This window comes from Microdochium trichocladiopsis (assembly GCF_020744255.1).
Source record: "Microdochium trichocladiopsis strain MPI-CAGE-CH-0230 chromosome Unknown B0I36scaffold_1, whole genome shotgun sequence".
In the NCBI taxonomy this organism is placed as follows: Eukaryota; Fungi; Ascomycota; class Sordariomycetes; order Xylariales; family Microdochiaceae; genus Microdochium; species Microdochium trichocladiopsis.
Window position 1 is genome coordinate 4,118,375 of NW_025763544.1, and position 12,039 is coordinate 4,130,413.

General features: G+C 57.2%; 5 protein-coding genes across 5 annotated transcripts; 2 read left to right on the plus strand and 3 right to left on the minus strand.

The window, feature by feature from the left end:
* Positions 1-117: 117 nt before the first annotated feature.
* B0I36DRAFT_16728 (uncharacterized protein) lies at positions 118-952 on the plus strand. Its single transcript, XM_046148741.1, has 2 exons — positions 118-385; positions 465-952. The coding sequence occupies exons 1-2, from the start codon at positions 321-323 to the stop codon at positions 856-858; spliced, it is 459 nt and encodes a 152-aa protein (XP_046018964.1). The 5' UTR covers positions 118-320; the 3' UTR covers positions 859-952.
* Positions 953-1,200: 248 nt separating this feature from the next.
* On the plus strand, positions 1,201-2,272 carry B0I36DRAFT_344571 (mitochondrial genome maintenance MGM101-domain-containing protein; the record flags this gene model as incomplete). The annotated part of the gene is made up of 2 exons (XM_046156278.1): positions 1,201-1,832; positions 1,984-2,272. The coding sequence occupies 2 exons, from the start codon at positions 1,201-1,203 to the stop codon at positions 2,270-2,272; spliced, it is 921 nt and encodes a 306-aa protein (XP_046018965.1).
* Positions 2,273-2,614: 342 nt separating this feature from the next.
* B0I36DRAFT_311744 (TB2/DP1, HVA22 family-domain-containing protein) lies at positions 2,615-3,948 on the minus strand. The gene has a single exon (XM_046152406.1). It carries the CDS (start codon positions 3,762-3,764, stop codon positions 2,760-2,762), a length of 1,005 nt encoding a protein of 334 aa, XP_046018966.1. The 5' UTR covers positions 3,765-3,948; the 3' UTR covers positions 2,615-2,759.
* Positions 3,949-5,691: 1,743 nt separating this feature from the next.
* On the minus strand, positions 5,692-6,405 carry B0I36DRAFT_358142 (uncharacterized protein; the record flags this gene model as incomplete). Its single annotated transcript, XM_046157916.1, has 2 exons — positions 5,692-6,183; positions 6,247-6,405. 2 exons carry the CDS (start codon positions 6,403-6,405, stop codon positions 5,692-5,694), a joined length of 651 nt encoding a protein of 216 aa, XP_046018967.1.
* Positions 6,406-7,722: 1,317 nt separating this feature from the next.
* B0I36DRAFT_311750 (OPT oligopeptide transporter protein-domain-containing protein) lies at positions 7,723-10,213 on the minus strand. The gene is made up of 2 exons (XM_046152407.1): positions 9,678-10,213; positions 7,723-9,617 (listed from the first exon to the last, which is right to left on the minus strand). Exons 1-2 carry the CDS (start codon positions 9,995-9,997, stop codon positions 7,727-7,729), a joined length of 2,211 nt encoding a protein of 736 aa, XP_046018968.1. The 5' UTR covers positions 9,998-10,213; the 3' UTR covers positions 7,723-7,726.
* Positions 10,214-12,039: the final 1,826 nt, after the last annotated feature.

Here is a 12,039-nt window from a genome sequence, read left to right on the forward strand (position 1 = left end):
ACGGTTGTCTGCCTACACCAAGTAGCTTGATGCTGACGACATTGGTGGCCTTTTGCAAGAGCTTGGGGAGGTGTCTGGTTTTGAGAATCGCGGGTTTTTGCGTAGGCGGTCCCATTGAGGTGTGTGTTGGGGCGGAGGAGCTCACCAACTTTGGCTGCTGAGTGTGCTTTCCACTCCTAGCCGAAAGTAGCCTCGAGCTCTCTTCAACCACCCGAGGCTGGTCTGAAACCTGCAGGACCCGACCAGGCAATTCAGTCCAACAACATACCTTATTAGACTGCTCAATCCGGAGCGCAGCACAGCTCCTTTCTGTGGTGACAATGTCCAAGGACGAGAGCGACGCCAGCCAGAGTGCTACGCAAGACGACGATGAGCCAGACGAGTGGTTTGTACCCCGGGCGGCGTGAGGGGCGCCCGCCATCACACACCCACAGCATGGACTGACACGGGCCGCACCGGCACAGGGACAAGCGCATCTTCAGCACCGGCTGTGCCGACGAGAATGCGAAACTGACCGACTGCTACTTTGACAAGAAGGACTGGCGGCAGTGCACGCAGGAGGCAAGTCTTTCCACGATCGGGGCTGCTGCCTGGATTCGAGCTGACGGCAGACCGCTGGCTCCGGTTACGGAATGCAGATGGCCACGTTCAAGGAGTGCTGGAAGAGGCACAACAATGACCAGAGGACTTCGACAAAAGACGCATGAGCATAGTCCACAGCATCACTGCTGCAGGATTGGTTCAACTTGTAGATTATGTTGTACATCATTACATTTCGACCCGCAAATGCCACTGGCAAGTTTCCCATTTAACAACAGAGGCGGAATCGCGCCTGCGCCACAGGCTTCACGAATTTGATGTTTGAGTGAGAATACCGCTAGGTTTATCATGCTACTGGTAATCATGGGCATTTTCACTTTCACGCATGCTTTGCTCTCAGGTCATCGAGAAATTCAACCTCGGCGTGTTGCATGACCATGACGCACCGCCCTTATCGCACCTTCAACACGCCTTATCGCAGCCCTCCAAGCTCCGGGCTAGCGAGAACTTGCACTCCGCCAGACCAGTAGCATCACGAACCCTTGGTCTTCTTGTCAAAACGCGGCCTTCCTCACGAAAAAAGCTTTGAATAGCTTGACTGCACTACCGAACCTTTGAACAGATCTCAGCCACAACATCAGAATGATAATATCAAGGACGATGCAGCCCCTCCGTGCTGCCGCCGCCCGCTCGGCAACCCGGGCGCAACTCCGCCACGCCACTACGGCCACCAAGCCTCGAGCATATCCCGTGGCATCGACAGCAGCCTCCAAGACCACAGCGACGCCCTCCTCAGCGGCAAAGACCACAGCAGCTGCCTCCAAGGCCGCCACCCCAGCAGCGACCGCCGGCAAGCTCGCCCGCACCCCGCTCGCCCAGACGACCGGCCAACACATCCCCGATGCGCCGGGCTTCGGCACCCCGTCCACGCTCACGGGTGCCCCTCCACTCGCCCATCTCGAGGGAACCAACGGCAGCAGCACCGCCGAGGCGGGTGCGATAGACGCCGCCCAGCAACAGAACGGCGGCGACGCGATCGACTGGTCCTCGTCATACCACGGCCTCGGCACAAACGCCTTCCCCGTCGAGACGTCACGCATCCTCATGGCCCCGATCGACCCGGAGGACGTCGAGGTCAAGCCCGACGGCATCATATACCTGCCCGAGATCAAGTACCGGCGGATCCTGAACAACGCCTTTGGGCCGGGCGCGTGGGGCCTGGCGCCACGGGGCCAGCTCATGGTCCAGGAGCGGTTGGTGACGAGAGAATACGCGCTGGTTGTGCATGGGCGGTAAGTTTTCTCCCTGTCCCCTTCCTTCCGTCTGTCTCTCTTTCTTCCTTGTACTCTACTGTTGCTGCGCTGTGGCGGTGGCCCGCTCAAACCTCCCCCCCCTCCTTCTCCCGGAAACCGTGCTGACCATTGTTCTTGAAACCAAAAACAGATTCGTAGCCCAAGCCCGCGGCGAGCAGCAATACTTCTCCGACGACGGCGTCTCGACCGCCGCGGAAGGGTGCAAGTCGAACGCGCTCATGCGCTGCTGCAAGGACCTGGGCATCGCGTCGGAGCTCTGGGACCCGCGCTTCATCCGGGCGTTCATGAAGTCCCACGCCCAGCAGGTCTGGGTCGAGCACGCGACCACCAAGAAGAAGCGCCAGATCTGGCTGCGCAAGGACGACGAGGTCCGGTACCCGTACAAGAAGAGTGTCGGTGGGGCTGCTGCTTTCGCGTGAAAGGAAGAAGAAAGGAACGACGTGTAAACTTGGGCGGGACTGGCGAATGGGAAAGAGGTTGGGTGTAGATTAACTGGAACAGGGCTTGGTTTATGGAGACCGGTCATGCCACTGTACGATGAGAAGAAGAGATTCCTTGGCCGTCTTGGACGCTGGCCAATACATTCATATAGCATGGAAGTCTGGCACCCGCTGGGCCAGGCTTCCAGAAAGACCAGACTAGATCTGCTTTGTACCATAATCACAAGGGAAGGAAATACCACTTTTTGGAATACGCAATGGTTGTTACGCTGTCTGGCGCAATTGCGGGGGCAGCACGTTTGCAAGTTCACTGCAAGATGGCGGCATAGGGAAGATATATCATTGTAAGTGCTGCTTGTTACAATCAACTCAATGCAGCCATCACGAAAGACGGAGCTGCTCAAAGTCGCCGGAACTCCAAAAACGCATAACAGCCAAAATCGTGTGCGAACACAATGATGTCCACCTACTTCTGAAACCCTGAGCTCCGGCCAGCACCATCGTCATCAGCCTTTGGCGTCGCGGGGCCGGTAGTCGTCGTTCCGAAACCGAGGAAGCTCCACGCCTTGCTAGTCACGCCGGGCGTCTCGTCGCCGTCGGCCAGCTGCGCCGCGCGCCGCCGCATGCCGTTCTCGTCCTCGGCACCGCTCTCGGCGTCAATCTTCTCAAAGTCGACCTCGCTGCGTGACTTGCTCAGGCCGCTCCAGACACTGCCGCCGCTGGGTGGGCGCGAAGCCTCGTTGTCTGGCGTGGTGCCGTCGAGGCTGATGCTGCTGGGCCGCAGGTCGCCTCCGCGGGCGTATCCGCCGCGGCTCTTCTCGATTTCGGCGGCTTCCTTGTCGAGCGCGCCCAACACGAAGTTCAGACGCTCCCGCTGCGCCGCGATAAATGTTATCTTCTCCTGCGCGTCACGGATGTTCTGCGGGATCAAGGTGCTGCTCTGGCCGCCAGCACCTCTTGCCGCCGCACTGGTGCTACTGCTCGACCCGCCGGTAGCGCTCCCGGCCGCCGCGCTGACTGCGCCAGCCAGCAAGTTGTAGAAGTCGTGTCCGGCGCTGCCGGCATTGTTCGCAGCCCAGCGCGCCGCAGGCACGCTGAACCTAGCAAGCAGAGCCTGTGTGTAGCCCTGTGGGGCCTCACTTGCGCGCCGCTGGTCCTCCTGGGCCACCTCGGATGGTGCGAGCCCGAGCACGCGGGTCCTGAACAGCTCGATCGCCTGCTTTAGATATGCCAGGCCGGCTTCCTTGAGTCTGTCGTGGGCGTTCGCGATAAATTCTTCGATGGCCGACTCGTTCTCTTCGAGGTACGGGTGGAGGTAGGTCTCGTAGATTTGCCGGGCGCCTTGTGTCTGCGGCAGGACGAGATACAGCAGGAAGAAGAGGCGTATGTACGCGTAGAAGGGGACCCAGGCGAGGATGAACTCGGTCCAGGACTCAAACAGCACGACACATGACAAGACGGACCAGTACATGAGCCATGGTGTAAGCTGGGCCGGGTCGGATGTCTTGAGGGCCTTGTAGGATGCGAAGAGCGGGAAGAGGAAAGAGGCGATGGAGCTGCAGTCGACGCACACCTGTCAGCGTGCCTCTGTCGCAGCCCGAAGACCAAGCGGCATTGCAGGGAAAGACTCACGAGAGGAAGTTTGGCAGGATGTCAAACATAATGACGACGGGGCGCCTTGCGGCTAGACTTGGGCCACAAGGTACGAGTTTCGCTGTCGGTATTGCTCACGTCGTTCCGGGGGGCTGGGGTTGAATTGTGGACTCTACGAGATGTAGTCTAGGTCTTTTGCAATCACAGTGCTGGCGGCAGGTATCTAGGGAGCATCGGTTGGAGGTGAGAGGATGAAGCCGGGCGGAATGTCGCAAAGCGCTCTAGAGATTAACCCAACCCAAACGGCGCGACAAAGCAGGTCAAGTGCTGGAGCTGGCCGAGGAGGCGGATCAAGTTGCTGGAGGCCGAAGGTTGAAGCTAGGGGAGTGGTCTTGGAGCCTAGAGGCGCAACCGCTCAGAGACGCCTGCACGCGCTGCTTGGTGGATGGTGGGGATGACGTCGGGACTGGCAGGCCGTGACCCAGTGCGTTGCTTGTTTTGGTTCGCGGGGGGCCTCAGGAGTGATGGTTTCGGCGGCTCGAGCGGGACAAGGGAGACAAAGAGGACAAGGCTTTTCCAGACTCGGTGCTCCGTCGGCCAGAGATGCTAGGGCAGAGGAGTCGGCTTGCGGCGGCCTTTGGGGCAGAGGCGATACGCAGGAATGCTGCTGAGGGCGGATGGTCGAGGCTGGCGGGGTCATCAGCCCGCACGTGTGACGTGTGCCTGCGCGCAGAGACGTCGCGTGGGGTCCGAGGCTCCAGCTGGTCACCCGCAGGCCAAACGCTCCACAGGGGTCCGGTCCCGTGCTGTCCGCCTGCCGTGCCCACTTCCTTAATTGACTGATTGCTGACAGTGGGCAGACAGGCAGGGATCCTCCGCTTGGATGGGGGGCACGGCGATGGAAGGATGCCAGCTGAGGTTAGGGTTGTTGTGGACAGGAAGTCTCTGGCTCGACAATTGAAGGGCTGATCAGGACCCTGTGTTGCTGTTCTCTTGCTGCTCCAACTTGCCCATATTAGACGGTCTGGCCGTCGACGACAGAGTTGCAATTGGCCAGGGTCGGCTGTCAACTGCCTGGATTAGTCAGCACATTCAACGTCAGCTCTACAAGCATTCTCCCAAAAGGTGACGATATATCAATGGCTGTAGAGGGATGATCTGAGTCCATGTCGATCTATCATCTTCCACGTGTCCTCTCTCAGGCCAACCTTCCTTCACGTAGGGCCACACTATCTGGCAAAGTACATAATCTGGCCTGTTTCGAGGCCCAAATGCTGCTGCCTACTCGGGTCCGTCTATCAACATCCAGAGCTCCTTGGCAGAGCTTGCCGAGCACTTCTTTCGTGTCTCTTGCGTTCTCCCCTCAAGGCATCATGGAGTTACGCGAATCAAGCCAAATTGTATGGTACAGTCGACGAACCGAAACCCTGAAATCGGGCCATGGGCCTGGCTTTGTGCACAAGCACGATTCCAGACCACCGATCTGGCAACTTCAGGTCATCTTTTGAACAAACTTGACATGTTCCCTTGAGAGATGGAGGATTAAGTGCAGAATGAGAATTAAATTATATTATCCGTTTGTGAAAAAAATGCGACAAATGGGGAATACATGTGTTGGCGTGACAAGGTGTTTCCGGACTTCAAGGGAAACCTACGACGGCCGTGGCAGTCAAGAAATCCCGCCAGCCTTTGTGCGCAAGCAGAGATGCGAGATGTTGCCTTCACCAATACTATCGGGCCTGAGTACCACTATATGACCTTTGCCAATATGTCCCACCACGAGTGACAGATCCCTCCGAACGAGATCAACAGAATGGCCGGTTGGAGCTGATAGAATCGGTACAGAAGTCGAGGTTGGCGCGATAGTTCATGTAGCCGATGAACGGGGTCAGGCCATTGTTGTTGGCCCATGTTCCGGGGACGTACCAGCCACATTTGTTTGTAATCTTCTGGAAAATATCCGTCTGGCCGTCACGGCGGGAGGCAGGAACCAGAAGCCAGTTCAAGTTGCACTCGAACGCCACGACACTTCCCCGAATGGAATACCAGGCCAGTCCTGGGCGGATCAGGTTGTCACAATCCCATGAACCGTAGCAGTTGTCGGACTGGACCTTCAAGTCCTCGACAGCTGCATCGCAGTCGCCATGGTGCATGCTCAAGCCGCACCCGCACCAGTAGGTGGCTCCCGGGTTCTGACGAGCTTCCAGCTGTGCTTCTGGCTGTGGATCCGAAGCAACGGCCTCATAGTATCGTGCTATCTCTTCAGGGGTAGCCGGGCCGCGAATGAGCTCATGGACCTGTTTGGATCTCTTGTCAATACGAAGGATGAGTCGAGCTTGCTTTGAGCATGGAATAGCTACCTCGTGGCCGGTCTCATTGAAATAGGCAGCGTAGAATCCATCCGTCAGATTAGCGGGGAGCTTGAAGCCTCGTCCTTGAAGTGAGGTCTCTTGGGCTGCTGGAGCCGCGAGGACGGCCTTCAAGAGAAGTGCTGGAAACGTGATGGCTGAATACCGCATGATTGTGTATAGGGTGAAATACGGGAGCTGAATAGGTGTATTGGTAGCAGATGGTGGGCGATGGAGCACAGGAATTCATGTTCTCGTAACGAAGGAAACGGTCATACTTATAGAAATGAAGTATCTCTACTAGTTGACTCGACCTGCTGCGGTTCTGAGCGAAGTTAATTTCCAGCTCAGAACGTTTCCGTCTCCCGGCCTCATTATGGTGCGATCTCAGAGCGCTCTCATCTCCCGACCTCATTCATGGCGTGATCTCAACCACCTTGAGCAAGGACTTCACTGGTCTCCTGCCGTGGTTGGCTTGGTTTTGTGGCTTGTTGGTTGACAATGTGTTCTTGGCAATGCGGTGATTCCTGCAACGACAACGACAAGCCCGTGAGCAACAATTTGTGGAGATTGGATTCATGGAGAAGGAATAGACAATATGAGCTCTGGTAGGTTATGTGTTGGTTGGTTGCAGAACTTTTGGCTTGGCAAGTGTGCCGGTGGCTGAAGGCTTGCCGGGATTGCGGCATCTCGAACAGGGGGCCGAGTCAAGTGCCACAATAAGCGACCGCCTGTACGGACATGTTGTGCCCGGAATAACCACGTATGGAGGCACCGTCATCAATCCGATCAAGTTGTGCCCAGGTCAAGAGGTCGTGGACGGGTCAGTCTTCAATATTAATCAGTGGGCAAATGATTTTGCAATAGCTGCCACAATGCTTCATAGATAAGCTGTAGAGAGCAATTGACATGAGCGGCACGCTACCGAAATCAAATTCTTTTTATGCGGAGGCTAGGATATCCGTTCCATATGTCCTAAGTGTTGGCTTGCTCGAACCATATGCACGACGCAACGGGGACTGGGTCAAAACCGCATCGTGCATCTGGTTCGAGCAAGCTCGTGACCATCAAGCGCCTTTCAGCAACACAAGTCCATAGCCTGACCCAGACTTAAGCAGAGAAAACGCAGACCGTCATTCATTAATCAGACGTTTGACTGAAGAGCAAACCAAGGCAAGACAATGATCCAAGGCAAAGAACGACTTCAACGATATGGCATAGTAGTCATGAACTGGACACCTGTAGAATCGAGCGGACAACCATTTGAGAATGATAAAGATTCCAATTAGGTAGCTATGGGTATAGGTAATGAAGGCCAGTCTTCCCCACGCACCTAGCCAAGATCTAGGCCGTCACGCGGGCAAGGATATCGACGAGGATGCCAGAATGGGTATTCTAGCACTGTCCAGCTGGGCAGGCAATGGTGCTGCCAACCACGGAACCACCGACACCTCCGAGGGTTAGGGCAGCGTTGATGACACCGCCGAGACCCTCACCAGCGATCATACCAGCAGCAATGGCGTAGCAGTAGGCTGAGAGAACTTATGTTAGTATTGATCCGCGTCGAGCTATGAAAAAGGGCAAACTTACTCTCAAAGTGTTGGGGCCACTTCTTGAGCCAGATGTGCGAGATGATGGCACCCATGCACATGGCAGTTGAGTAGTGGGTGGCAGGCAGCACGAAGGCGACACCAATGGCCATCCAGTTGGGGAGCCAGTTGCGGTACTTCTCACGTTCACCGATGAGGAAGGTGCGCTTGATATAGACCTGGATGACACACCAGATACCGAGGGCGATGGAGAAGTAACCAGACGACGACGGGATGGGGATCTGGGGGAGAGTGACGGCCTCGGCAACGGCTCTCCAGGCAGTGACAGAAGGAACATCAAAGGGGCACTCATCTGCCTCAGCATCCAGAATGCAGGGGTAGGCCTTTGCAAACAGGACGAAAATGCCAGGAGCCAAGAACATGGCGATGAAGGTACCCGCAGCCTGCGCATACCATTGGAGCTTGGGAGGCGTGCGAAGGAGGAAACCAACACGGAAGTCACTGACGAGACCGGCAGACATATCCGCACCAGCCGAGGCAACGGCACCGGCCAGCAAGTTAATGGTGAGGGCAGGGTCTCTCGCCAGGCCCATGCCGTGGGTAACACCACCAAAGACAAGCTGGGAGGCCTTGGCTGAAGCAGTGAGGGGAGTGACGTCGGTGACTGCACCGCCGTGGATGGACATGAATGCAAAAATGACACCCAGAAGAGAGGCAAGGAGAGCGAGTCCGGCGTTGGCGTGGTATTGAACCTCGAAGATAATCATGGTAACAGCCAGGACGGCAACAATACCAGTGGACCAGATCCAGCCGGGAACCTGCTGGTCGGGAGTGGCGAAATCCTCGGTGATGGCACTGCGGTCGTTCTCGAGAGCAGCCTGCTTCTCGAGCCACGGGCTCGACTTGCCGCGCTTGGCCATGGTCTTGTGGAGGCTGCCGGCCATACTGGTCCAACCATACTTGGCTCCAAACCAGAGAATTCTCCAGTTGAAGACGAACTCAGCCATGGAGTAGCAGAGCAGGACCATGACACCCGGCCACAGGAACCAGTATCGAGGGCTGGGAACGTAACCCGGCTTGCTCATACCAGACATGCTGTTGTAGCTAGTGAAGCGCTCCCAGCCCGGCTCGTCAGGGGCACGAGGCTTGCCAACGCAAACACCTGTGTAGACCAGAAGAGGGCCAGCGAAACCCCAGGCAAAGAAACTGCCGATGAAGTAAGAGATACCGACGTTCAGGCCGACCAGGAAGCCGGAGCCAATGAACGCAGGGGTCCACTCAATGAACCAGCCCCAGTTCTCAGCAAGGATGGCAGCGTTGTTGTAGTTGCCCCAGATGAAGAACCAGGTGAAGATGTGCCAATCCCACAAAATGCCAAGAGCGTAATCGGAGACGACACGCAGCACAAAGGCGATGAGGAAAGCGACGCCAAGAGCCTTGATCTTCCTGATGGCGTCCTCAGCACCACTGCCAACAGCGTGCATGGAGCGGATGGTGAAGGCGGTGGCGGTGGCGGATGGGAAGACAAGCTTGAGCTCGCGAGCCACGTTAATGATGAAGAACTTGCGGAGAGGCGTGCCAAAGAAGAGACCGAAGAAGGAGCCGACAAGAGTCATGGTCAGGATCCGGCCGAAATCATCGGCAACGTTTTTCGAAAGCAGGTTAAGCTGGTACATGGCGGGAAGAGCAGCGACGAAGAGACCAGAGAGACCACCGGCACCAGCGGCGGCGGCCTGGATGATGCTGTTCTCCTGAGGGCCGAAAGGCCCACCAAGCAGGGGTGTGTTGTGCGGCAAGGCTGTCGAGAGGAACTTGACGATACCATATCCGAAGCTGCAGGAGTACACTGATTAGCCGTGGTTTAGGTCAAGCATTTGATAACGCCGCACTTACATGGCACCAAACATGGAAGCACCGAAGGTGAAACCGGTCTTCAAGCCGAGGTAGACATTGGAGGCGTTGACCAGAGAGCCAAGAACGATACCGACCATAACGGCACGGAAGGTCAACGGCATTGGCTCCTCGGGAATGCCGGGAAGGGTAGCGAGGGGCGCATAGATGTCCTCGAGCTCGAACTTCTCCTCGAGAGAGGGCTTCTCAGGGTCCTCGGGGACAAGGTGGGAGGCCGGAATGGTGTAGCTAGCCTCCTTGTCGGTGGCCGCCGTATCGGCGGTGACCGGGTTGGCGTCGGTGAGGTGGACGGTGGTCGTCATCGTAGCTGCTATTGAGACTACTCAACAGGTCGACTGTGGGAAAGACGATGAGAAGCTCGAGCACCAAGAAGACGTCCGTGAGACGAAGGAGCGGGACGGGCTAGATATATGCGTTGCTGGTGCGGCCGATCAGGGTAGCACAGAGTTGCGAGTCGCGTTCGTGCGGGCTTGACTCTACGCAGTAACGCAGACACGCCTGTCATTGCACATTGCAACCTGAGCAGCGGCATGTCGAGGCCGATATCAGTCGCCTCCACCCGATGCTGGGACAAGAGGACCCCTGGGTAATGTATAGACGGGCTTGGCAGACTGGGGTGTGTCGTGGCGAGAGCCAATGGCAGGCACGGCGTCTGATGGAGAGATGGCAAAGTGGGTGGTGATGCAGGTCGAGGCCCTTGGACTGGAGAGGCAGGTAGCCAGGGCGGGCCTGCCCGGCGAGGAAAGGGCTCCGCCGGTCGCGTGGGCGCGCAGGCGACGTTGGCGATGCTCGTCTTATCGGGGGGCTTGCGCGCCGGCCTTGGCGGTCTGGGGTTGCCCCTGCCGTGCTCCTTGCTGCACTCTCCCCACCACCATGCGCAAGCCCCACCCCTCAGATACCAACCTTCGCATCCAAGACGACAACCACCCACCACCACCTCCCTCACATGCACCACGCCCACGAGCATTCCACGGGCTAGGCTAGGCCCAAACGACACGAGCCCCTGGTTCGCAACTGATCGGCTCCCTCACGGCCGCTGCTACAACAATGGAACGCAATCCATCGTCTCGCCTCCTCTGCAAACCCCTACCACGCCGCGGATCTCTTGCTCGGCCCGTCCGATACTTTGATGGGTGGCACACATGGAGACGGATCATCCAAGACCGCACACTATTATCATGATCATGATTTGTGCCGGACCGCTTTCATCCGCCACGCCGTTCCTGCGATCAAGATCTGGCTCCTTCCAGCGCTAATGCGACTGATGCACAACCTCACCAACTTGGACAGGCGGTTGTCTCGCGCGCCTTGGCACAATTTCTGCGCATCTCCGCTGCCTCTGTGTTGCTCGCAGCAGTTCAGGCACGCTTCATGCACCTCCCACGTTGGGCGAAGCATTGCACATTAGAGGCACGAGGCAGTGGGCCTGCCTATGCCAGACGCCAGCCGCCGAGACAGCAACCTGACAAGACAAGCCTTGCTGGTTTATTGCGCAGTATATCGCAGCACTACTAACTGGGCTGCTGAGAGCCTATCTGTGTATCAGGCCCGGATCAGCTCTCGGGAGCGCTCGAGAACGGCATGGCACGATTGCGGATACACCTAATTCGGAAGGTGAATAGGGTGTGGCGTGCATGGGGTCCGCCGCCCCAGAAGCTACCGGTAGTGGTTCCAGGACGTTGTCAGTCGCCACAGCTCCCCGTTAGCGCCAGGCAAGTCCAGGAAATCCTCCGCTGAAGCGCCTGAGGAGCCAAGGACAATCAAGCAGTGCAGAGCGCTAACAATTAAGAGCGGGCTTGGCCTTACTGACCAGGGGGGTCCAGTTGGACCCCCCATGTTGGGGGTTCCGATGGCTCCTTTGACAAGCCACGAAGGAGCCCTCGTAGAGCATGTGCCGTTTATCCACCTGACACTGCTGGACAGCCTGATCGCCACAGTTCAGGACACACAGCGTCAAGCAGCTGTCACGCAGATCAGCCGCATATGCTACCCTGTGCGTCCCTCTGATACAACGTGCGAAGCAAAAGCGAGCAGCCGGTACGGCCAAATCGATTCTGCGCGCAGTTCTTGGCCACAACCAAGCATTTGCCAATGCTTGGAAGTGGCTGAACTCTGACAGGGTTTACACCTGTTGCTGCTCTCAATATTTGCCAGACAACCACAAGACGTTGTACAGGTTGATGCTACTGCAAGATCCCACCCTGAACCTCCATGTCGACTCTCAGACAACGGCCACATCATGTCAGCCATGAAAATAAACGATGTACAAAACAGTGCAGCTGATCAAGAATGGCTGGGCAGAGCCCTGCCAATGGGCTCTGCCTTGTCTTGGGTTTGAGGTCCT